General features: G+C 36.9%; 2 protein-coding genes across 2 annotated transcripts in view; one reads left to right on the forward strand and one right to left on the reverse strand.

Moving 5' to 3' along the window:
• Nucleotides 1-239: 239 nt before the first annotated feature.
• Nucleotides 240-6,361, reverse strand: LOC126368776 (uncharacterized). The gene is made up of 7 exons (XM_050012920.1): nt 5,832-6,361; nt 5,550-5,714; nt 4,502-4,649; nt 3,317-3,638; nt 2,928-2,981; nt 876-2,766; nt 240-703 (listed from the first exon to the last, which is right to left on the reverse strand). The coding sequence occupies exons 1-7, from the start codon at nt 5,852-5,854 to the stop codon at nt 538-540; spliced, it is 2,769 nt and encodes a 922-aa protein (XP_049868877.1). The 5' UTR covers nt 5,855-6,361; the 3' UTR covers nt 240-537.
• Nucleotides 6,362-8,917: 2,556 nt separating this feature from the next.
• The window catches only part of LOC126368777 (caskin-2), a 336,044-nt gene continuing 322,298 nt past the window's right edge, over nt 8,918-22,663 (forward strand). The window contains exon 1 of the mRNA XM_050012925.1: nt 8,918-9,185. Coding sequence (XP_049868882.1) covers nt 9,170-9,185 — 16 coding nt within the window. The 5' untranslated portion in view covers nt 8,918-9,169. The remainder of the gene's footprint in view (nt 9,186-22,663) is intronic.

The raw sequence follows: 22,663 nt of genomic DNA on the forward strand, positions 1-22,663 counted from the left end.
AGCTTTTACACTAAAATTAGAATTAGAAAAAATGGTTGTGTAAAAGAAACGAAATACTGAATTTAACTGGTAGTTAAACAAATGCCAAACACTTATGTATTCTATTCACAGTTTGTAAAACACAATTTTGCACTATAAGCCCTCCATATTTCACGTGCCATGTAGTCGCTTATAACATTAAATGAAGAAGCTTTAAAACTATACGAGTAACGAATTTTGTTAAAAATAATAAAAGAACATTGATAAGACACATTTTATTAATTTACCCTTATGCTCTTGATAGGTTGACATTTACTTAAATTACTAGGTAACAATAAATGTTCATGGAAGAAAAAATACGTCACAGATTGGCAAGATAGAGCAAATTTGAACTATTTGTCATTTATGAAAAAAATATGCCACTGGCAGATTAAGAAAGAAAACACAGTTCCAATTATGAAAATTTTCAAATCTATTTTGCCTGTGATTTTGCCAATCTCTACGATATGTCAGCAATGGCATATACTCACGTTTTCACTACATAAAAACATTGAATATTCACGTAAGGTCGCTATTTGATATATAAACTGGTAAATCAATCGGGTTAATCTGGAGATACGAGATAGAACCGATACCGACGATAGCGAATACGATCGGAACATTATCGTCGTATTTAGAGTGAAGAGACGCGATGTCTCTTCCAGTAGGAGGTGAAATGGTTTCACTGAAAACAAAAAAAACGAAAAATTATTTAATAAACGTATGTCAAAGAAGAGTGTCATAATTTGTTCAAGGCATGCCCTTTATTTTTCTATAAGAAATACATAGACTAAAATGCATCTACTAGAAATAAGCATTTAAGGGTTCTAACTTTAAATACGAAATAAAACACTTACTTGATACAAATGACCCTAAAATGTGGCTTGGGTCGATTTGATTTTCTAAAATTCTGTACATCTCTATTATAGACATCAAAGTGAATGGTAAGACTAGAATCGTCATCAACTTCTTTGTTAGTCTGTATTATACTGAGTTTCTTCAATACAGAACGCATATCATTGCCGTCTTCGGGCCCTATTAGCGAGTCTATATTGCAACTATTCTCTTGTATGCCATCTTGCATCATGACGGTTGTTTCTTGAATACTCCTTAAAAACGACGTTTTTATATCCACCCAGTTTTCAAAATCAAATGGTTGACTTTTAATAAAATCAAATATGAATTCTTCCCTTTTGTTGTCCATCAGATAACAATTCATAAGGTTTTTTGCAACCACTTCTGCTCTGCCAAAGTCTTCTTCACTTGGCAACCAATTCTTATCGAAGTTTTTTGTGATTTCTTTACTGTATTTATTGTCTTTTACTTCATCCTTTTCACTAGTGCCTTCATTATCATTTGATGTTGAAGTTCTTAGATGTTTTTTCTCGGAAAGCCTCTTAAGGATGTTAAAGGGATTTTTCAATTTCTTTCCACTATATCTTGCTGGAGATTCGTCTATAACGCAATCAGAATCAGACGAAGAATCGAGTGTTATAAATCTTTTATCTAGCACTTCAAAATTATTACTTAAATATAGCTCTGCATCGTAAGATCTGTTGAAACGTTTTAATAGACTAGAAAATGCACGTCTTTGCCGAGAGTTACTAATTTTTTTTGTTTCCATATCTTTCAGTTTCCCTGCCAGTTGCTTTAATTTATTTAAATTCTCACTATATGTATTATCACTGTCTGATCTAACTCTTTTATTGCTTGTTTCTTCGTCATCATCAAGAGAGATTGTTTCTACTATGTTTTCATCATTGTATACTTCAAATGTGCTTGTGAGACGCAATCTCATATGATACCTTATATTAAAAGTCTGAATTAACCTGTGAAGGGCGTCGATATTCTGTGGTTGAGTGTTGCCAGATTCCACGAGTTGTCTCAGTCTTGTCGCTAGGTGTTTGATAGCTTCAAAATGCGTCTTTTTGGTCCTGTTTCGTGTTCTTTTTCGGTTTGGAGAGGTCCCGTTTTCATTGTTTGGCTGATTGTGAATCACAAGTCTGGGATTCATTTGTAAAAATACCGGTGGTCTCATCGGTGGACGAAACCTTGCCATGAAGTTTACATTAGGCATAAACGGCCTTTGAAACGTGAAATTAAAAGGGAGGAAGATCATATTGTTTGGTGGTCTCCAGAAATTTCGAGGTCTAAAATGTACGTTGGACACTGAAAATATTGTATTTTGAGGTGGGGTCCAATTTTCTGCTGGATTGCTAGGGTTGGTATCCCTGATTCGCCTGACGTGATTGCCGCTTGCTTCTTCATTGATGCTATATGTCATCGAATTCCGCCTGCTGCTTGATTTTACTGTTATATTTTCCAGGTTTAATATATAAGAAATATTATTCAGGAATACATTTCTCGGAATATACTGTTCTTCAGGTGCTGTCATGGTCACACGAGTTGTTTTGGAAAAATCGGGAATTATTTCAAAGTTTTTTTCAAGGAGTTTTGAATCACATGGTTTTACCTTTCTTTTCTCCAGTGAATGTAATTTGTTCTGGTAGTATGAAATCTCTGAAATTCTTATATGTTTCCCACTAGTTGACGGCGTAACCTCTTGCGGATTTTCGAGAGAAACTGTTTCGTTATTACTTGGCATTTCTATGTTAGAATCAGTCTTTTGATTTGCATCTTGCCCTGTGTCCATAGTATTAGTAACATTTAGTTCTGTGATATCTGTTGAAGTACTGTCATCTGGAGGTTGAGTAATACTAGCAGTGGCTTCCGAACTGCTAACAGTATCTGAAACAAAATAAAACTATCTTAGAGCAATTGATGTAGGATTGCCAAGTTTTAAGTGCACCTACACTTTATTGTTGTTAAAAATATATTCTAGTAACCATATTATGCTAGTTGTCATTCATAGAGAAGTTTAAGCATGAGAGCATTTTCAATATTATTACCTTCTTGGTTTCTAGTTTCAATTTTATCTCTTTCCTCTTCCTTGTCTATTTCTTCTGAAAACATATAAAATTATTTTACAATATTACATGTATTCATTTAGCTTTGACATATTAATCTATTTGACAAATAAATCACATTTTGATGTGCTTTTTTTTAACAAAATCTAGATTTTGTTCAACTAATTTCAATTGGAGTAAAAATTGATATTTCTTACTTGGATTGAAAACTAGCGTGTCTAGGCGAGGTTTTGTTGACAAAAATCAGATCCAAATGTGATCTCTCAAAAATGCGTTTTTTAGATACTATAAGGTGACAATATGAAACATTTATTTTTCTTATGCATGAAATTTTAAATAAAGTGTAAGACAAACAATTATATCACAAGTACCTGCACTTTTGCTAGTATCTACAGCACTTTCTTCATCCATGTTTTCATCAGTCTCATTTTCTTCAATAACCTTTGTTTTATCTGCTTCCGTCGCCTCATTTTCAGCACCCTGAGAAGTTTCTTCGCTTGGATATGGAGTTACATTTAATTTCTTGGCACATTCTATTGCTTTCTTATCTTTATGTCGGTAAACTTTGTAACCTACTCTACTAAGTGACGCATAGACTTTGTAGTGCATGAGTGATATATTACTTCGTAATAGTAAGGAGTATGCCTGTTGTAAAGATACTATTACATCATTGTACTTTAGCTGAAGGCAGTTCTGTAAAAAATGAGACAATTCTTGTTATTAAGGTTTTCAAATTTTTTCAATTTATGAAATATAAACAAACAATACTTTCATTACCTACTAACAGACTACAGAAGTACCCAGTGTGCCTTTCCCAAGAATGTTCCCAAAGTGGGAATGTTATTGTTAAAAACCTCTTTAGTAGTAAGGTCACTGGCTATTTTGTTTTTTTAAATTCTTCTTTCTTGTACTCTGTTCTTATCTGCCTAAAGGCTAGGCAACAAAACTTTTACGCCTTTTTACTGCTGGGTTTGTTCCCACTTCACATCACAGAGCTGTTCTAAGTGCCCTAACACCTGCACTATTAAAGACCTTCACGAAGCCACTGACAATGCCGTAAGCGTGGCCAATTATTGGTCAGCAAAAATTTATTATTGATTGCCATCGACTCGCAAAGAAGATCACGGAGCAGCACTGCTCCATTGTGTTTTGGTACAAAAATCAAAAAATGTGAAGTTCTTTATTCATCAATGTAGGGTCAATAAAGGTCATATTGGTACTCAAGTTTGTGCTTTGGTTCTGTCCTAACTAAAATCAAATCACATACTACTGCTTAAAGAATTGTTGGGTGTTAAATTTGCAACTTAAAAGATGGAAGACAAAATAAAATATGGGAAGATGACCCCCCAAAAAGCTGGAGAAGAGCGGCCAAAGATCGCCACATTTGGAAAAACCTAGAGGAGGCCTTCGTCCTAGGACAGCCTGACAAGAAGGGTGTCAATGTCCCTGATGTCGGCTAACTAATTGATTTAAGTAAATAATAATAGAAAACAATGTAAAGTCAGAGAATAAAAGCTATTTGTATTTTATTTTAATGTACTGTTTTAACAACTTACAACTTCCATCAAGAAAAGGGCCTCTTCAGGTTTTAGGTACAGCTGTTTGCCAACATTATGTCCGAGGTACTGCCAGTGTCCACCGGCTTTCTGCATCACTTCAGCCAACATCAATTCTTCTCTCCACACAGCCTGGCTTAGAACACCACTGGAAGTAATTATAACTTATGTGAATAATTTTGTAAGGAATTATTATATTTTAATTAAATCACTAAGGTAAGGATAATTGCTATCAAGTACCTATGCAATTTACAACCTTGTCATATTAATAGTTATATTTCAACAATTGGTGGGACTCTACTGTTCAATTTGTGATACTTATAAATGAATGCAACAGGTACTTGATAGCGATTTTGTCAGGATTACAGGATTTTTGATTTGATTTCCAGATAATAGTTAAACTATGGCCCCGATTCCTGCAAACACCGCCTAATTTTATTTTAAGTTATATTCGTCATTTTCATATCCGTCGAAAAGGAAAGGGACGGATGATTCACAGCTCTTAATTTTAGGAAGAATGATTGACTGAAGTAAAATTTTTAGACGGTTGGTTTAGATTTGTGCTTAAAATTGACGTGTGTTCCATAAATTTTATGCTTGTCAATTACCCGTCCCTTTCCTTTTCGGCGGATAAGAAAATGACAGATATAACTTAAAATAAAATTAGATGGTATTTACAGGAATTAGCACCTATAAGTAATTAACTTAAGTTGTTGTGTAATTCAATTAAATTAAGTTGGGTTAGGTTAGGTTTTAAACAGACTTTGATTTTGACCTCCTAAGGCCGTGATTTCCAGACATAATTGTCAGTGGGATTTGGATTTTAAAAGTACATTTGGTCTTATGACTTTAAACAACGGCTTATATTACTGAATTCTAATAAAATAATTTGTGTAAGGCATTTTGTTCAATTTCTTGTCGACTTAGGAAATATTATAGAAGATGATTGAAGCAATCAAAATTAAATTCTTACTTATCTGGTGATCATAAATATCTATGATTTTTTCTATCAGGATTGCTATGTGTTAGATATGTATAAATTACTTACCATTTTTCAATCCTTTCAACTTCAATGAGGTGTTTTCTTGCTTCTAGCGCCGACTGTATCTGTTTATTTTCTAACCATGAACCATTTGGCATCACATCTTTTAGACCAACTTCTGGCAGAGTCCTATCGATCTTTGTAGTTCCCCGGGCCACTAGATCATAGCCCCTACACAAAAACAACAAAAAAATACTTAGTTTAACTATAAACACTTTAAAATTAGCAGAAATAATAACAGTAGGTACGTTCAAATTATTTTTATGAATCATTATTAGATGTACTTACGATAACATTTTAGGACTATCCATTTTAATTTAGTACAAATGCATATCCGTTAAAACAAATGCAAACGCATCTAATTTCTTAGAAAACATCGCAAAATCACATTGCAAAAACGATAACCGCACAATTTTTTTTTTTTTGGTTTGGTTTTCCCCGAAGGGTAAGGCAAAGGGAACTATGCCCATACAGCCATGTCTGACGTATTTTTTTTCTTGATGATTAATGAAATGATGAAAGGTGATGATGATGAAACCTAAGCCCCCACCCTCGGAGTAGACTCCTACTCCGAACCCCAAACGAATTAACTCAAAAGTCCGCATAAACTTTTGAGTTATGAAGCGGCTTCCTGACACGAAGCGAAAATAGGCAGATACACTTTGTTTATTGAATACTCCAATATAATAACACTCGCGAATGTCTTCCGACTAACTTAATGCGATCATTAACCACAAAACACCACTTCGTATTAATTATTTAGATTATTCAATGAAGAAAGCAACTGTCCCGTTCCCGCCTCCCGCCAAAAAGCCGATAACCGCACAAGTAGGTAGGCATAACTCACAAGTGACATTATTAGTTTTTTCTATAGTTTTGTTGACCTGGTTTTTCAGGTTATATCTTTCTGCTGCTATGTTGTTAAAAATGTCTTCTTATACCATGAAAAAAGCAAAGTTGATAAATTTACCTTTATACATTCCATTCCCATGTAAGGATTTCGGTTTTATAACTATAACTGAAATAAATAAAAACATAGAAATATTTCTTGATTAAAATTTTCTATCCTGGCAAACGGCAGCTGATTATGAATATTGCTCATAGATGGCGTTATATGTACCATTTCCGCACTATAACACTACATTTTTTTAATGCTAACTTTTTTACTGAGTTCATGACTTTTTAAATCTATTTAAGTTATTTTAATTTTGATTAAATATAATATCCATCATCTTTTTTAAAACTTTAGGTAGGTATGGTATAAAAATGTTTATCATTTTTTCTAAAAAATATTTATAATAAATATTTAGACAAACATTTTTTACTTTAGGTATTCTTCGCCGGTTATCTCACAGAACTGGTAGGAGAGCTTACTTTCATTACAACTTATTTAACTTAATGGACTTATTGGCCAACAACTGGCAACCTGTCACCAAAGTGGCTGTAACTTGATTTTTTCGAATGGCGGCCTGAGGCTCTGTCTGTCTGTTACTGGCATTGACTATTTTTTTTTTATATTTAAATAAATATAGATTTAATTAGTATTTTCAAATAAATATTCTTAAATATCCATGAAAACCACACAGCATCAAGAAAAAAGCCCTCTGAAGCCATATAAATTAATAATAACAGTTGGTTACCATTGATATAATAAACTAGGCGAGCTTTTCAACTCAGCTGGTTTCATGCATAAATAGTTATGTGGCGGCGGGAGTGAAGACAACTAGACGTAGACGTAGTGTAAGCTACAACGCGTAGACTCGCGTAGTAGCTACGTGTTGTAGCGTAGCATGCTTGACGTGTATCGATTAGTCGTCCGGAATGGCCCGAAGATGCCCGATCCTACCCGAACGTCCCCGATTTTGTCCGAATCGCACGTTCATACATAGCGGAAGTAATGAAATGTACAGAAAGATATGAACCGGAAAAATTGTCGCCCTCCTTTTTCTTCGCACTGCGTCTTATCCGTGTCCCTAAAAAGGCTTCTTTTGTCGGTTTTTCCTTTCAACGCATTTCTTCCGCGTAACGAATGGATCTTATATGCAACAAGACATTTTGACCCTCTGCATGAATATACTTACTTTCAGTTTATGCTTTCAGAATACTGATCTACATTAGGCGATTTTATTTCTGAGACAATAAAGCGAATTTATGATCATAGTAACAGTTATAGGTCATCTATAACTTTGAATTGCAGTTTTATTGTTGTGGGTGCAACGAACTCTCGAGACGGGCACGTGTGGGAGTGACTGTTAAGCGGAGTTCTTTAATGGAAAAGCGTAATTAAAGTGCAGTTAATTGGGTGACTGGGTGTAGTGTACGTATGGAGCCGGGGCCGGTTCGCGTGGCCGCGCGGGCCGCGGGCGATTTAACATATTGTGATGTATAGGTAGTCGCCTCCCCCGCGCCTGTGTTTCGCCGGCTGCAACAGTCTTCCCAACACACACGCTGACGCCGGCCGGCATCGATTTATTCTATTAAATTTCCAATATCTGGATTTAAAAAAAATATAATTCGACCTTTCCCTCGTCGTCGCGATCGAAGCAGGGGATGGGGCGGCCCGGCGCTCCCCGGATGCGAACGGTGTTATTTATGGTATATTTGGACGTGCCTGCTCGCTGCTAACTTCAGGCTGCAAAGGATAATGGGGTGATGGATAGTGTTATCGGTCGCTATTCATGGTGAACTGTGTTCAAATCGTGCTCATAATGTATACGTGTGTTTTGGAAAATCCAGGAGGTTTTCCTATATACATATAACGGTGTTCTTTCAGTGATATCGGTTTGTCCCAGCCGGCATTTAATTCAATGCAGGTTTTCTTACTGAAAAGACTGAAATTAATGGTTTATATTATAGTATAAAGTTGCGGAGATTAATGCATTCCGATTTTTTGCAAGTGTGGTGATATAATTTATTGTATGGAGAAGCAAACGTCATTAGTGCAACACAGTTGAAAATTCGTCATTTCCAGAAGTGACATAAGGTAAGGCTAAACTGGAAAAATGACATATTTTGTCATTAGTTAAGTTTTCCAAAATTACGAATGAAAATAATTTATATATGTAATTGTGTTCGAAGTATACCCATTTAAAGTCGCATAAAATTCCTAAAAAAAAATAATTAAAACATTCCGTCCATCCGTTTGTTTACGAGTGTTTACGTGGATAAATGCATTCACAATAATTGAACAGAACATTGCAGTAATCTGCAAGCAAACAGATGAATGCGTACGTATGTTGTGTATTCAGCGCCATCTAGCGAGTGGGGTTGGAACCACGAAGTAGTTTCGCGCGCGGCCGCCATCAGCGCCCAACTGTCAAATCAACCGGCGGGCGGCGGCGACAGCAACACTGCTGCTGCAGTCACGCGCGGCGTTGACGCGCGTTGCAACATGTTTGCGTGGGTGTAGATCGCTTCGTGATAAACATTTTAGTGTTATTCTTACTTATCAATAACAAATAAGTGTTCTTAACTCGACCGGCGTGAATACTCTTACCAGTTACAAGCGGAATGTTTTCAACAGAGTGCATTGTGGAATAAATGAAAGTGTGTCTGTGTGTGTTTTGTTGTCGTCGAAACAGAGGAGAGGGCAGGATTCTGGCGTGCTGTGAAGGTCTAGGGCCGGCATGAGGAAAATAAACGGTGAGGAAGCTGACCTAGACAAGTTTTTAACCTATAAATATGCTGTCATGTCAAGATACTGGCTGTAAAGATAAGAGTTGTTCATAAAAAGTGACCGACTTGTGGACGGAGATAAGAAACGAGAAGAAACAAGCGAAGACTGTATACTGTAGTAGAAATAAAGTTACAAAAATTGCACGTTTTCTAAGTGGATAACCTTTACGTGGCTAGCTTTCTCGATATGTCAGACGAGGGGCGGTTAATAATAGGGGGGCTTTACCTGCGGTAATAATAACGGTGAAATGGAAGTCGTTGTTATGCCCAGTCAATGTGCACATTCGTACATATGTAAATTATTAATTTAAACTCGTGTGTTCCTTATTGATGTTACCCTTTCCTAAATCCTATCCTTTCCCTTCCTGGTTTGGTTTCCTAATAGTACCTACCTACCTATAAATAATTTTAATCAAAATTCAAGTTCATTATGGTAATGAAAATGAGACCAAGGCATTCTACCTAGTACTAACCTAGCTACCTACTGGAAATTCTGGAATGTTTCTACTTAAATTATTTTTACAGTACGACACTGAGCAATTTATAGAACAATCCGCTTCACCAGTAAAGGGAGTCTTACGGCAACGTCTTAGAATACACTGACTCAAGTCGGTCGAAATCATTAACCGTAGCAGATCCCATACAAATGGTCCATAAACGTAATCCGACAATGTTTGATGGGGCTCGGCGAGACGCTGCGCTGTTACGAAACGACGGTCAACACAGTCTGTCTAGTTCCTTATTGTAACCACACTCCGACAAGTCACCGGACACGCATAAACATAAAAGCATACGCAACAGAAATCATGCTTAATTACTGACCCTCGATAAATAAATACGACGCAGTCGATACCATTACTAGAGGTAGTGACTGACTGCTTTGTAAAGTTAAAAATGTACGTTGTCAAGTTGACATCCCCTCGGCATTTGTGGTCCAGTGGTTGAGCGTTGGGCTCACGATCCGAAAGTCCCGGGTTCGATACCAGTAGAGAGATTGAAAAATTAACTTGTGATCCCTAGTTTGGTTAGGACATTACAGGCTGATCACCTTATTGTCCGAAAGTAAGATGATCCGTGATTCGAAAGGCACTTTAAGCCGTTGTTCCCGGTTACTAACTTACTGATATAAGCACGTGGTCGTTACATGAGCCATGTCAGGGGCCTTTGGCGGCTCGATAATAACCCAGACGCAAGGGCTGCTGTGGTTGGTAATCCACCTCTTAACCCACACGGTTGAAGAAGTTGACATCAACCGTCTGAAACCGTTTCTGTATCACGTTGTGAGGTTCTCAATAACAGCTGTGTAAGATTTATTGTTTAATGATTGCGACAGACAGCACATCGTATCTATTTGTTTTAATAACATGCTTGAATGAAGACACGTCCAGTGATCGTGTGTAAGTAACAGATGATAGAAGATTTTACGGATTTCGATTGTCATTTTCGTTAAGTAGAAACTAGGTGGTACAGAGTCATAAAGAAGACAATGGGGAAACTGTTATATTCTGAGAGGTCGACCGGCTTAAAACCAAATGGTGTATAGAAAGGATCGAAGTTCATTATATTGTGCAGGGTAAACTTAAACGTAAGCCGGAATGGAGTTTGCGGCAGTTTTACGAGCCGAGGAGGTGATGGCACAGGCTGCGGGGTTCAACGGCCGCGCTTAGTTAATATGCTTGCGCGTACAGGCAGAAAATCAAATAAACAGTCGCTTTCATCTCCGGTTTATCGGCGATGCACTTCGTAGCCTTGCACTTTGAAAGAAAGAAAGAAAGAAAGAAAGAAAGAAACATTTATTACTTCCGGACACCACAGACACAGACAGACAGGTACATTACATTTAACACAGGACAGAAACCACACGGAAATGAATAAGTACACAGACAAAAAAAATATATAAAATAAAAAAATACCAAAACAAAAAGAAAAACAAACCAAATTCATAAAACAATAACACTTTGCCGTGTGTGCTCGACTGTTCGCCGCGACCATTACTCAGCGGAAGGTTGTTGACTCAATAACAATTCATTACGAACGATTAAATTTGCATTTTGGATTATACTCGCAAGTGCTGATAACGCGCAAGGTTTAAAAACTGCGATTAATTAACTATAAAGCCCTCGTGCTTTCACGTAATTGAGACGTGAAGTAACATTGGTGTTATCAACATAATAAGTTTAAATTATAAATGTTACTTATAGTTTATTTATTACCAAATGAAGGTGTTAAAACGAAAAAAAAAAAACATCCGAATGCTTTACGATCAATCTTGAAAAAATCTTTTTTTCTCTTTGTATTTGCATACTTATTAGGCGGTAAAAGTAATTTCAAACAATCTGAGTTTCAATAGCCGTTAATGTCCCTATTGATTTTACCAGTGGTTCAGAGCAGCACTCCAATATTGACAATGAGCGGTAGTTTAGACGCTACTACGTGCTTTGGGAGTTGATGAGCAGCCTACGTGACTCCCAGTTCATTGCTCCAGTTTTTTGCCACTTGATCTTGTGAATGAGTTTGCAGACCTTGGCTCGAAACCCCAAAAAGGATCTTGACAGGATTTATGAACGTAAAAAAACTCCACGCGTTTGCTTCTTAATTCGCGCATAATCTACTAGACGTTTGGTGGAATAAATGTAGATTATTGTAGATAATAATAATCTCAACAGTGTTGGTGATTACTGACTGTAACGCGAACGAACCAGCACGAAAATGCAAATGGAGTATTGTTAGACATGTGTCGTGTTTGTGCCGTGATAACGATGTCAAAACAAGTTATCACTTTCAACTTTAACATGTTGTAAATCACTTGAAATGAAATCAATAAGTGTAACTAGGCGTGTTACTGCGCCGCCGCTCCTGTGAATGCTGATTTTCAATAGCAGCACATTAGCAGTAGTTGTGGCGGTGAAGCGCGTGATTGCCATGTTGATTGAGATCGCACGTCTGTCACAAATTGTCGCTCCAATTCGCATGTGACAGGAATATATTTCTCTTGCCGCCACAGTAGAAAGCTCGGGTAAACTACTGGTTTACGAGATTTAATTTCCTCTTCGGCGATACGATACAACGCGTTCCCGATTGTTTTTGTTTACAGTAACATGTTGTGTGCTGCGTTAATGAAGATACCATCATTTATATTCTCAATCTAAAGCGCAGGTAAGCGAGTGGTGGGCTCGCTCGTTTACCTTTTGAGGGTGGTGTGATATATTCAGGGCCCATTTAAATATTCCCAAGGGTGATAAGGGGAAGGGATGCTCGCCGGTTAATCAAGTAACGTGATCCATTTATCTGGAGCACTCTTGATATGGTGTCGCTGAACTTTGGAATATTGTACGCTCATTTGGGGTCGAGATTGAACGACAACGGAAGCAGTATTATGGAGTAAACTGATTTCGGGTTCTATTAAGATGTTGATCTATTTGGGATTACCACTTATCCGGGATTACTGGAGTCTGTAACCTCAGGCTTGGTTAATATTACAAAGGAATAGAGAACCCACTGGATTTATTACGATAATAATATGTCCTGTATAAACGTGCTCGCAATTTTATTATTAGTGCTCTGATTTATCTAAGAAAATAAATTATTATCATTACTTACCTACACTGCGTTCTTACAAATGGACCGACATTATTTATGAGTTCATTACATACAATTGCTCTGTTATTTCCGCAATGCTTAGTTTAATTCACTTCCAAGACGCTGATTCCTGTAGTATTTTTTATTCGTGTTCTAGGTCCATTTGTACTAGGGAAGTACTTGTTACAATTCCTGTACCTGCGATTGAGGCCACTAATGTTCCCCACAGTTCCGTAATTACATTTTTATTGTCCACAATGTGTTCTTTACTGTTAAACTCTATAATCATTGTAGAGTTACCATGCTCTGTGATGTAACAAAACGCGTTAAGAAAAAGCTTATTAGCCTACTTACCATATTACCAGCGAAAACCGATATAGAACCACGTAGACAACGTAACTACTATAAATTATGTAAAACATAAAAGTAAGATGTGGTTTGAAATGTAAAAAACATGCTTGAGAAGAACACGACCACAACTAAAACATTTATGGGACGAAGGAGTGTTGCCAAATTACAAAATACGCAACGCACCAAAATCTGACTAAATTGCGGATTGAGGTGTGATCTTCTCAGTTAATTTGTAGTATTCTGTAGCAGTTCATACGCATTACATACATACATCATAAACTCATGCGTATTTTCCACCGGAGTAAGCAGAGACTGTAGAATTCATCCCATACGCCTTAAAGATTTGTTATATTAAATACTACACAAGCCTGATGAAAATAAGGAAGCCAAACGATAATATAGGTGTTAATGACACCATTTTTCTCATCAATATCTTCTACACATAAACTCACGCCAAATCAAAGACAACTTGCAGCCACTGATACGCAGTCCTAAGTAGGATGTAATGAACCTTATGGTGTCAAAGGATCCGCCAATCGCCCATAGCAATTGCCCATCATGTCAGAATAGAATAGACATCTGTCGGATTTTACGATATGCCCGGGAAGACAATCATCCCAACGTGTTCTGTATTTTATACGCTCCCAGTCCAGTCGGGTTAACATGCGCGCATCGCTACGAATAAATAATAAGTCAGGAAGAGTAACTATGAACAAACGCCGGCGAAATATTGACCCCACGACATTCTAAAAGATCGTAAATCCATAAAACCAATCAGTAGCGATTCCGTGACGCGCTTCATTGCGACAAGCGCTGTGATTGGTTATCAATAGCAACCACAATAGAGGTTGGTGCGTGTGTTTCCGGGGTTCTCAAATCAAGGATGTTGTTATGCAATGCATGGATGAGTATAAGTAAAAAATGGACGAAACTAACGGTGGATTTAATAATTTTTAGTGTTTTGTATTTCGGATGAGGCGTGTTGCTGAATTATGTATTCAAGTAGTATTATTATATTGCATGTTTTGTGTTTTGAATTAATTGGTATTTAGTAAAAACAACTATTCAATACTTTAATTTTTTACTTGGATGATATATAAATATAATTACAATGTTACTTATTATTTACTGGAATAGGATGGAAGCCGATCATCCTCTCTTCTTTCGTAACGAACTGCTTTTATCCATTTTTGCAGTCGGTTTTCATTTTTGGGGAAAATAAAAAAAGGAAATTTCGACAAGACTAAATAACTGAAAAACTTATATTTTGCTGGAAATTGATAATATTACTTGACTGCATAGTATTAAAAATTATAATTTACCTATCTGAATATTAAGCTAGGAACTTCTTGAATAATGCGGATCAAAGTACAATGTGTTTACGAGAACAGAAATGTTATATTTACCGATGATAAGTTATTCCAATTATCTTTTTGCTGTGCTTTTTTCGTTTCCTACACCAAGTAACTACACATGACGACATTTTACATAATATTTCACTGTTTTTTCCATAGAAATATAGCATAAATCGAGCAATGGCATACATTAGTGACGGCGCGAGGCAGATTGAAGTAGGTGCGAGTAGTCATTTTAAGCCCCGCCCACTCAGTGTACATTTTAGTGGCGTCAAATTGTGAGCGTTGTTACTCTTCCTGACTTATTATTTATTCGTAGGCGCATCGTGATAAAATTTTGTCGCGGTCATTTTATCGACTTTGACGATATAATTAAAATAATAAAAATAAAAAAATAAAAAGGGATTTATTTCTGTAAATCTATAACAAACAAGTTACAGGGGCTTCCCTTAAAGTAGTCAGATGACACTTGTGATGGGAATGCCTCGCTCTTCCAACGCAACCAGTACAATTTGATTTACACTATATTGTCTTAAAGTAAAACTTAGGTAAATTAAACATAATACATGTGTGTGTATGTGTGTGTCTCTCTCTCTCTGTGTGTGTGTGTGTGTGTGTGTGTGTGTGTGTGTGTGTGTGTGTGTGTGTGTGTGTGTATGTGTGTGTGTGTGTGTGTGTGTGTGTGTGTGTGTGTGTCGACACTACCCGTTGTTAACAGACTTATAATTATGTCGTTTGATCTGTGGTGACCAAACACGTCGTTACGTAGTGCTGCTTATTCCTGTTCAATTATATTGTAACACTTTGCAATACACTAATCATCGTCAACCGCTGTTTGCTTCCATCACAATCGCCTCACCTCTGCTTGTGCAACATCATTAGAATTATTGTTGCGGCACGAGTCGCGGGTTCGATTCCCGGTCCGCACGACACAACGGGGACCTAGGTTCTACCCGGGACCTATAACCCCTAAATCACGTGGCACGCATGTTAGAGAACAAGTAATTTTATCTATTTCGACAAAATTTATTGAATCGATCGATAATTTTATCATGTTTTGCATGTTAGCCTTGCAGCATAGAGGTAGTTTATCACTACGTCTGCTAATTCTGTGTCTGCGTTTAGGTACAGTTCACCCTGTCTGTTCCAAACAAAATAACAGTTTGTAAGCATTTCCTTGAGAGTTGGCGTGAATGGTAATGTTATTGATCGCGTTGCAGTGAAATTGGAAAGAAGCCGCGTTGCACTGCTGTGTCCGTTTACTGCATTCGATCTATTTACGGTTTACGAGACGATAAACTTGGGCGTTGAACTGCGCACGATTGCCCAATGCCCACCTACTTTAATACGTCTGTATTTATGTATTGACGTTTTTATCGATGCATCTCACTTACGCGGGGAGTATACTTCAATATCACGTCTGATGTCTGTTAATTAAAGTTTACTTTATATGATATTTGAATATTGACGATGTACCTACCTACTACTTAACATCAAAGCGAACGCCTATCGCACTTAAAGTCCTTATTGCTTTAGCAGCCAGCACATAATTATCTAGTTATGTAAAAGCATATTTTTGCTGCATTATCTGGAAAAGTTAGTATGACTGTGTGAACCATAGACTATTTAGAATATTTTCGCGCTTCCGCGTAACATCCTAAATCAATGCTGTGAACTGTATCTTCGCAGGTACCTATTGAGTATACGTAAAATCACTCACTAAAGACACTTTATATTTGCTTAACAAATGAACATCAACTCTAGAGACACCGACTCCGAAATAATCTAAAACGACAATACCTAACAAAAAAATTGTGCACGTCAATAAATCTGATATCGAACGATACATGGTAAATTTATTCAACACGATTTGCAATAAGACGAAGATGGAAGTTTCAATCGTATGCAAACGTCCGAGTGTTTACAAAGAACGATATCGATGGTATCGGCTGGCTGTTGGCGGATGAAGCATTTGCCTATAAAGCTCACAATAAAACCAACACCTGAAACCCGTACAACGCCCACTGTTTCTTACAAGTAGTAAAGAGCGATCGTGTTACTCCTTTACTTAGTATATTGTGTGAGTTAAGCTTTGTACAATAACCTAAGATCGGGTATCCGTATATGCTTTAATCAAATTCTGTCTAACAGTGAACTTTGAACGGAAGACGGTGAAGTTTTGAATGTAGTATACAGTTGATAATGCTTGTTGTACAGGTAAACTCTACTCAGATAGGTCTAGTTACAGCTAAAATTTGTGACGTGATTCGATTTCCAGTCATGCATAGGAATACAGTGGCAAAGCTTCTAACCTATTCAATTCAATTCGAAACACGAGAATGTTTGTTTGTATATAAAAAAATATTTACTTGAGTTATTGTAGATTTGTCTCAGGCGGACAAATGGAGATCTCTGAGGGATCTTACTTGGTACAAAATTTAAGACAACAGGCTGGTGACCCCGATTCCTGCAGACACCTCCTAATTGTATTTTAAGTTATACCGGACATTTTCTTATCCGCTGAATAGGAAAGGGACGGATGTTCGACATTCAACTGCTAATTTTAAAATAAATGTATTCATTTATTACCCGGGCGAATAAAATAGTCTTCTCGCTCATGTGTAATCCATGTGACGGCTGCTGTCAACTTAATTCTGTCGGGTAATATTGGAACGGTTTTTCAAAATTATGCGTAAAATTGACATGTGTTCCATAAATTTTATGTCTGTCGATTACCCGTCTCTTTCCTTTTCGGCGGATAAGAAAATGACAGGTGTGACAGGTATAACTTAAAATAATATTAGATGGTGTGTACCGGAATCAGCACCAGTTGGTGCCTAAAATAAAATTATCACCAACTTAAAATTGTTCTCGAAAATATAAAAAGAGACAAATGGAATACCTGAAAGGAGTGGCTAAAAACTAAAGGCACCTTCTAATGGAGTTAAAAAATTAGGAACACTTATCGAGGTTTAGCTCTAAATTCTAAACCCGTTTGCTTTACCAGTTATCACTTAGAATAGCTTAACATAACGTAAGTCGTTCATCGGCCCAGGAAGTGACGTCACTCGACCTCACACATGTTTCCTGTCTTCTCGGCCTTCACCTCAAAGCCTCTTTTGTAGTCGTCTCTTTCTTTCAACAATTTTAGTTTTAAGGAGTGAAAGGGACAGATGTAACTGGACCTAGCTGCAGGTTCTTTGTTAAAATTTAAAGAACTCTAGCTAACTTTGTTACGGAGTCTTCTTTGTCTCAGAAGTTCCGTACTTAGTATTGACTAAGATTTATAATAATTAGAAACTATTTCTCGTAATTATAAATGTTAGGCATAAATTTCACCTCAGTCATCCGGAGGGGATGTGGAGTATACTCCACTACGCTGCTTCAGTGCGGATTCGCGGAGGTCTTTGGGCTAGTAACCCGGGACCAACGGCTTAACGTGCCGCACGGAATCATCCTAATTTTTCGGACAATCAGGCGATTCAACTTGCAATATCCTAGCCAAACAAAGGACACTCTCACAGAGTGATTTCGACAATTCCCCATCGGGAACCCGGACCTTATATATACAACTTAAAACTTTCGAATAATAATTGCCATTGTGTCCTCGCCAACCTTTTAAGCAATCGCGTCATCTAAATTAAAATTCACGACGTTCGCTGTCAGCTTCTCAAAAATCATTGTCACACGGAACAAAGGGTGGCTTGGATGCACTTTCTGCCCTTGGGGTCAACTTGGGCAAATAAATAAGCGTTTTGTATGAGTCCCTGGCTGATTAAAGCCAGGTCGTGAGTCACGAGGTTGTCGAAAGCCATCGCTACCGTGCCCACAATGCGGTGTTTAGCCCCTGACAACGTGTGTTTGGATGGAAGTTTGGAAGACATCCTGTCTCTTGTATATAACTTATTACAAAAAATTATCGGAAGCGATTCAGAAGTTGTGGATTTATTTAATTTTATGAATCGTCATTCATCATCATCATTTATAAATGAAGTCCTATAAGTCGTATATATAATCTTATTTATCTCATTAATAAACAGAAAGAAATACACACAAATGGAGATATAAAATGACTAAAGTCGTTGAAATCAAAAATAAATTATTCTTTATCGTTGTTTAGTCATTCGCTTTTAATGTCAATAATTAGATTTCAAATTGTTTTCATGATACAAAATATTATCAGAAACACGCTTGGGTATTTTACCTAGAAATGATAATAAATATAAGCCGGAGCAACGAAAATTGGGTATTTGACGGGTCGAAGATAAATTATAAAATGCTAATCTAGAAATAGAATCCAGTCTAAGATAATCAAAATACAATCACTTTTCGCTTATTTTTTCATTTATAAACTAATGAGTACGACGTTTGGCGACTTTTATTGATGACGTGACAGGACAGTCATCATCATCATCAGCCCATTAACGTCCCCACTGCTGGGGCACGGGCCTTCCCTACGGATGGATATCCCTATACATCCCCCAATCGGGCCTTAAACCATCACGCGGGCTCAGTGCGGAGTGATGGTTATTAACGACTGCTGATGCAGGGACAGTATTTCCTTACAAACTCCAAGGAAAACTGTCGTTTTAACGTTTCGTAAAAAGTATCTCATTTGACTAGGCTGTCAAGTAGCTTATTCTGGTGCTTACCTAAATAATATAAATATTATTTATAATTATTACCTAATCGATATTGTTTTGCCGTATAACAATGTGTGTTTGGGTTTAAAGTTTCGGTGACGTCTGGTCAGACAAAACATCAAGTGCCTAGGCTTTGGTGGGAAATATTCCGACTATGGATGAATGGGTTTTGTGATGGTAAATTACGTAATATTTATAGAATGACCCGAGTTATGAAGCATGGTTCTATGCTGTATGAATATTCTCTTCTCTCGGTAGGTATAAGGAAACAGATTATAATAGACAGCAACCTTCTCCAAATAATGTGGATAATGCAGAACGCTGTTTCCAATAATACTGACCGGCTGTTAATTTTATTATTGAAAAAAAAAAAAAACTGCCATTTGAAGTTGAGAATGGAATCATTTTAATGTTACTAACTCTTTATAAGCAAGTAATTTGAAAAGCTGAGGGCAAATGGTGGCTATTATATCTACAATACTTAGATAGATAAGGTCATTGAAAATACCCAATGAACCGTTGAATGAAACAAGAATTCTAGATAGGTAGGTACTGTATAGTAAATTCTTTGTTCCATTGTTACGTGACTGTAGTACCTACTTATCCAAGTAAATACTTTATAAAAGTGTTAAAGTGATTTAAAGTGATACGAAAACAATAATCTGAGGGCTAAAGGCTTCCTAAAGGCCCTTACGGAGTTTAATGACTACAAATCCACTTCCAATTCGTACCACTTCTTAGAGTGCGCACTCTCGGAACGTCCACTTCTTAAAATGACCACTTTTAGAAACGTCCACTTCATGAAATGCCCATTTACTTCTAGAAATGACCACTTCTTAAAAATAACCATTGCTGATACCCACTGACTTCATTTAAATCTTATTTTTAAGGTTCCATTCTCCTAAAGGAAAAAAAAGAACACTTCATGGTCAGTAGGGTTAAAAAGGCCACATCGAAGCAATTCATCTTACAAAGCAATTTTGCTATTTGATATTTAATTTTGTTTGCATTGCGCACTTACTTTTGTATGCGCAAATATGTCAAATTGTAATATTGCTTTTTTAGATGAATTGCTTCGATGTGGCCTTTTTATCCCCTCTGTTCTGTGCCAAGAAACCAATTGCGGCAGCGCAGTTCAATGCGACATAGATTTAAACTAAAACATCAAAGAATTTGTTTTCTGTATATATAGAACTAAGTAAAGAACTATTATGTAGGTAGATACATAATAATATATATGTGGTAAAACTAAACATGAATTTTAAACGAATATGAATAAAGTTAATGACGTATGTGCGTGTTAAACTCTTTAGTGGCACAAATAAATGTTTTGCAAATAGTTGTTTTTAACTTTACTGCGAATAATTGTACAGTACGAAAAGGCAGTTATGTTGGAGTTAATCTATTTTAGAGTTGGGAATTACCGTAACAACTATCCACATGAAAATTTATTCTCTCGACAAAATTATATTTTTGCAAGAATTTCTAGATTTGGTATGGAATACAACCAGGGATGTGCTGTTCCTGGGAATGTTTCCAAAGTGGGAACAGTAAGAAGGCGCAAGAGTTGTGCAAAAGGAGTTTTATTACCTAGCCTTTAGGCAGATAGGATCAGATTACAAGAAAGAACAATTTCAAAAAGAACGCAGCCAGTGTGCTTGTTATTAAAGTTCGTCAATCAAAAATCGTTAGAATGAAAGCGCCCTTTTTTTCTGTAAATGTATAATCGATTAATCAGTTCTTCGATAATTGCACTAAATATATCTTTTTCATATTTCTCTGCTTGTAGATTGAGAATTATGTTGATTTTTGGTATTTTTAGATAAAAAAATATGACAAATTTTTAGACCATGTCCCAACTTATTACATTTTGGCTCATCGTTTTCCATCTCCTTTGTTCTGTTGATGTCCTAATTAATTATTCGTCGCGTTTTGACTTCGATTATATTTTTTGTGAGGTACGATAAGGTGCAAAAGTCCAATCAGTTTCTTGCAAAGTAATAAATTAACTGGTTGCACTTGAGACCTCCTGGTTACATGTCGTTTCTGTAATAGACCAAAAACACTTACAAAAACGTAAATTTTATAATTATGACAACTAATGGTTCATAAACTCACCACTGTTTACAAATAATTCGCTGGGCTCGGTGACTGTACTTTTGCTCTTTCACTGTACATTCATTTGGTAAATATCACATAACTGTATCTTATCTATTACGTTCATTTTCAACATGTACTCGCCGTTCTAATGTCTGACGGGATTTGAACCCGCAGCTCTTGTCAAGCCGGAACGACCGTGTTAACCTATTACTCCGCCGGGTCCTCATTCTGTCCATGCGAGTCCCGTCCAAATCAGATTTTTGATTGAATATGTTGCGTAAATCAGATCGTATTAAAAGTAAAAAAAAAAACAAATCGTGTGACGGTGGCGTCATCGCGCGGCTTTTTGCCGCGAAAGAGCATTTAAGCAGTTGTCATTTAGCGGGGAAAGGCGCGATGGAGAAAAAAATATTGCAACAAGGGAGTTCAACGGAGATTATTGTATTATTAACGAGAGTACTAGACTGAATTAGATAAAGTATTTTATAACTGCTAAGGGGGCTTTTTCTTTCAAATATAACATGTCCAGTATAGCAAACATACATTTAAACATAGACTCTACCGTCTACCGTTTCTCCCAAGTGCTTATAGCAATCTAAGCATTGTAGCCTGAAGATTTGTATGATAATGAGAGAGAGCTGTCCTTCCAGACTTGTCATGTATATATCACAGCCCACGGGGACCTCGTGGGAATCTTTGCACCGGTGCAATTTGCATCGTCGCCCAATGGTCCTCGACTTTGGCACCTGCTAATGTAATTTATTCAATAACATTTATTATAACACATAACATAAACAGCTATACGTCCCACTGTTAGACACAGGCCTCCCCTCAATCAGTCGGAGGGGTATGGAGCAAACATTTATTAAAACACACGTAGAAATTATTTGGTAATTTTTGAAAAAATAATTATAAGATATTTTATGCGTTATGTTAGTTATTTTAGTTAGTCATATACTACAGAAACGTCCTCAGAAATCTACAGCAATGAAGAATCCTTATCTCATAATTTATACCTTGCTCATGTCCCTGCTCATGTCCCCCCCGTTCAAGACGTCAAATCTCTACATCTTGTTTTGGCAAATCAGCTGCACCAGCTTTTGTTTTCTCTTCCTCACAAACCAAAACCCCCAAAAACGTATCTGTTACAGTTAATAGTCACAGTTCACAATCACCTAAGACTCTTTCCCGGATGTGGGGAAGGTGAATCAATTCAGTGGGCAACCCTGCATTCCTCTGGAGGATATATGAGACTGTCTGCAACATTCTCTGTATCGCTATTGTCAATGTCAGGGACCACTTTGTTCGGATGTACGGGTTCTGGTTGTGATTAGTTTAGTGGCCGAGCTTCGCCGAAGTTTCTCTTTAATGTTGTTAGTTAGTTAGCTATTGTTGCCGTAGGTCTTGGTCTGAGAGG

This window comes from Pectinophora gossypiella, chromosome 8 (assembly GCF_024362695.1).
Source record: "Pectinophora gossypiella chromosome 8, ilPecGoss1.1, whole genome shotgun sequence".
Classification (NCBI taxonomy): Eukaryota; Metazoa; Arthropoda; class Insecta; order Lepidoptera; family Gelechiidae; genus Pectinophora; species Pectinophora gossypiella.

Excerpts from the sequence above, each read along its gene's own strand:
- LOC126368776 (XM_050012920.1), bottom strand. The coding sequence starts at position 5,854 with ATGGATAGTCCTAAAATGTTATC. Across the intron at positions 2,982-3,316 it reads AGATACTAGCAAAAGTGCAG|AAGAAATAGACAAGGAAGAG; the intron begins GTACTTGTGATA and ends ATATGTTTTCAG. Across the intron at positions 704-875 it reads TTTAGGGTCATTTGTATCAA|TGAAACCATTTCACCTCCTA; the intron begins GTAAGTGTTTTA and ends TTTTGTTTTCAG.